General features: G+C 35.6%; 1 protein-coding gene across 1 annotated transcript in view; it reads right to left on the reverse strand.

Moving 5' to 3' along the window:
• The window catches only part of LOC138973376 (uncharacterized), a 10,306-nt gene extending 9,605 nt beyond the window's left edge, over window positions 1-701 (reverse strand). Inside the window, exon 1 of the mRNA XM_070346093.1 lies at window positions 344-701. Within this exon, the coding sequence (XP_070202194.1) occupies window positions 344-422 (79 nt within the window). The 5' untranslated portion in view covers window positions 423-701. The remainder of the gene's footprint in view (window positions 1-343) is intronic.
• Window positions 702-1,792: the final 1,091 nt, after the last annotated feature.

The raw sequence follows: 1,792 nt of genomic DNA on the forward strand, positions 1-1,792 counted from the left end.
CAAACAAACATATAAAAAGCAAGATAGCAAACCCACACCACAACACACATACAAATGAAATGCATTCACTAAATCATAGCTACCTTAAATTACTTCCTACATAACCAACTAAGTAACTATGACGTACGAAGTAAACAAACAAACAAACAAACAAACAAACAAATCGAATGAAACTAACAACCAACCAAATCAAATCAATTATAACTAATAACTAATGTCCGTGCAATGAATAGTTAACCAAGCACAAAGTCTAAGCATACATTAAGGGCATACACTCACGAGGAGGTTTGTTAGTTGAAGTCAAGTTTCTAAACATCAATAATTTCAAATGAGCAATACTTACCAGAAGCAACAGTTGCAGCATGCGTCAGGACTATCAACAGCAACAAACACGGAAAATGGACAACGGAAGACGCATCCATGTTTCTTAAATCCACATGATATCGATACTCTCGATTTTCAAAAAAATATCGGTTGTTATCGACGACAATGTTTTAAATCCACATGATATCAATTAATACTCTCGTTTTTAACAAAATCTCGGTTATTATCCACGACACTGTCTTAAATCTACATGATATCAATACTATCGTTTTCCATAAAATAAACAGAATTATCGAGAAGCGTTTCATTCACATATAATCATCAGCTGTTATGAAATAACTCCGTCAGTGTTTACAAGTAAGAATGAAATCACCTCTCGTCAAGCGATGTGCAGTGAGTCAGAAAAGTTTCCTGTGCGTTGATTATTATACTGTGTACTTTATTTTTCATCTATCAGCCGTTATAGCGTGCACTATTAAACAAGCCATGGCAGTCATTTCAACTCGTTTCACACAGCTGAATATCCTTTTGTATTGTGTTTGCTTCCGGTGAATGGTGCGCACATCACAGTACAACCGCCGTTTTGTTTTCAACTTTACAAACATGTCTTTATTCAGTTAGTTTTCGTGTTCTTTAGGTACGCATGAGAAAGTCCACAACAAAATTAATGCACAGGAATATTTTCCTCATGTCGTTTTGATGTTTTCTTGATGAAAGGAAAGTTTAATATTTCATCCAGTCTGTTTTTGACTATGCGCGCGGACTTTTTAAGTAAGCTTTCGGGCGCTATAAGATGTGCAGAAATAACATACAATTAGTCTTAAGAACTGTTGTTACAAAAGAACGTTATTTTTTCAAAAGAATGGGCGAGGATGACGAATTAGACTCTTCGTAGCTGGCTTTACGCCCCCCCTCCCTCATGAAGATGTGCATAACTTATGTAAAATATTAATCTTAGTAAGAACTATTGTTAAAAAAGAACGTTATGTTCTCGAAAGAGTGGACGAGGATGACGTATTAGACTCTACGTAGCTGGCTTTAAAAACAATTTCATCTTATTCCTTGTGGGTTCCTGATTCCAAAATCATATAGATGTGATATGTTTGGATTAAAAACACGCTAAGAAAGTTAAAAAGAATAGAGATAAAGACAAGTCGCGTAAGGCGAAAATACAACATTTAGTCAAGTAGCTGTCGAACTCACAGAATGAAACTGAACGCAATGCCATTTTACTCGTAGCATCGTCAGGCCACCGCTCATGGCAAAGGCAGTGAAATTGACAAGAAGAGCGGGGTAGTAGTTGCGCTAAGAAGGATAGCACGCTTTTCTGTACCTCTCTTTGTTTTAACTTTCTGAGCGTGTTTTTAATCCAAACATATCATATCTATATGTTTTTGGAATCAGGAACCGACAAGGAATAAGATGAAAGTGTTTTTAAATTGATTTGGACAATTTAATTTTGATAATA

This window comes from Littorina saxatilis, linkage group LG8, assembly GCF_037325665.1.
Source record: "Littorina saxatilis isolate snail1 linkage group LG8, US_GU_Lsax_2.0, whole genome shotgun sequence".
NCBI lineage: Eukaryota > Metazoa > Mollusca > Gastropoda > Littorinimorpha > Littorinidae > Littorina > Littorina saxatilis.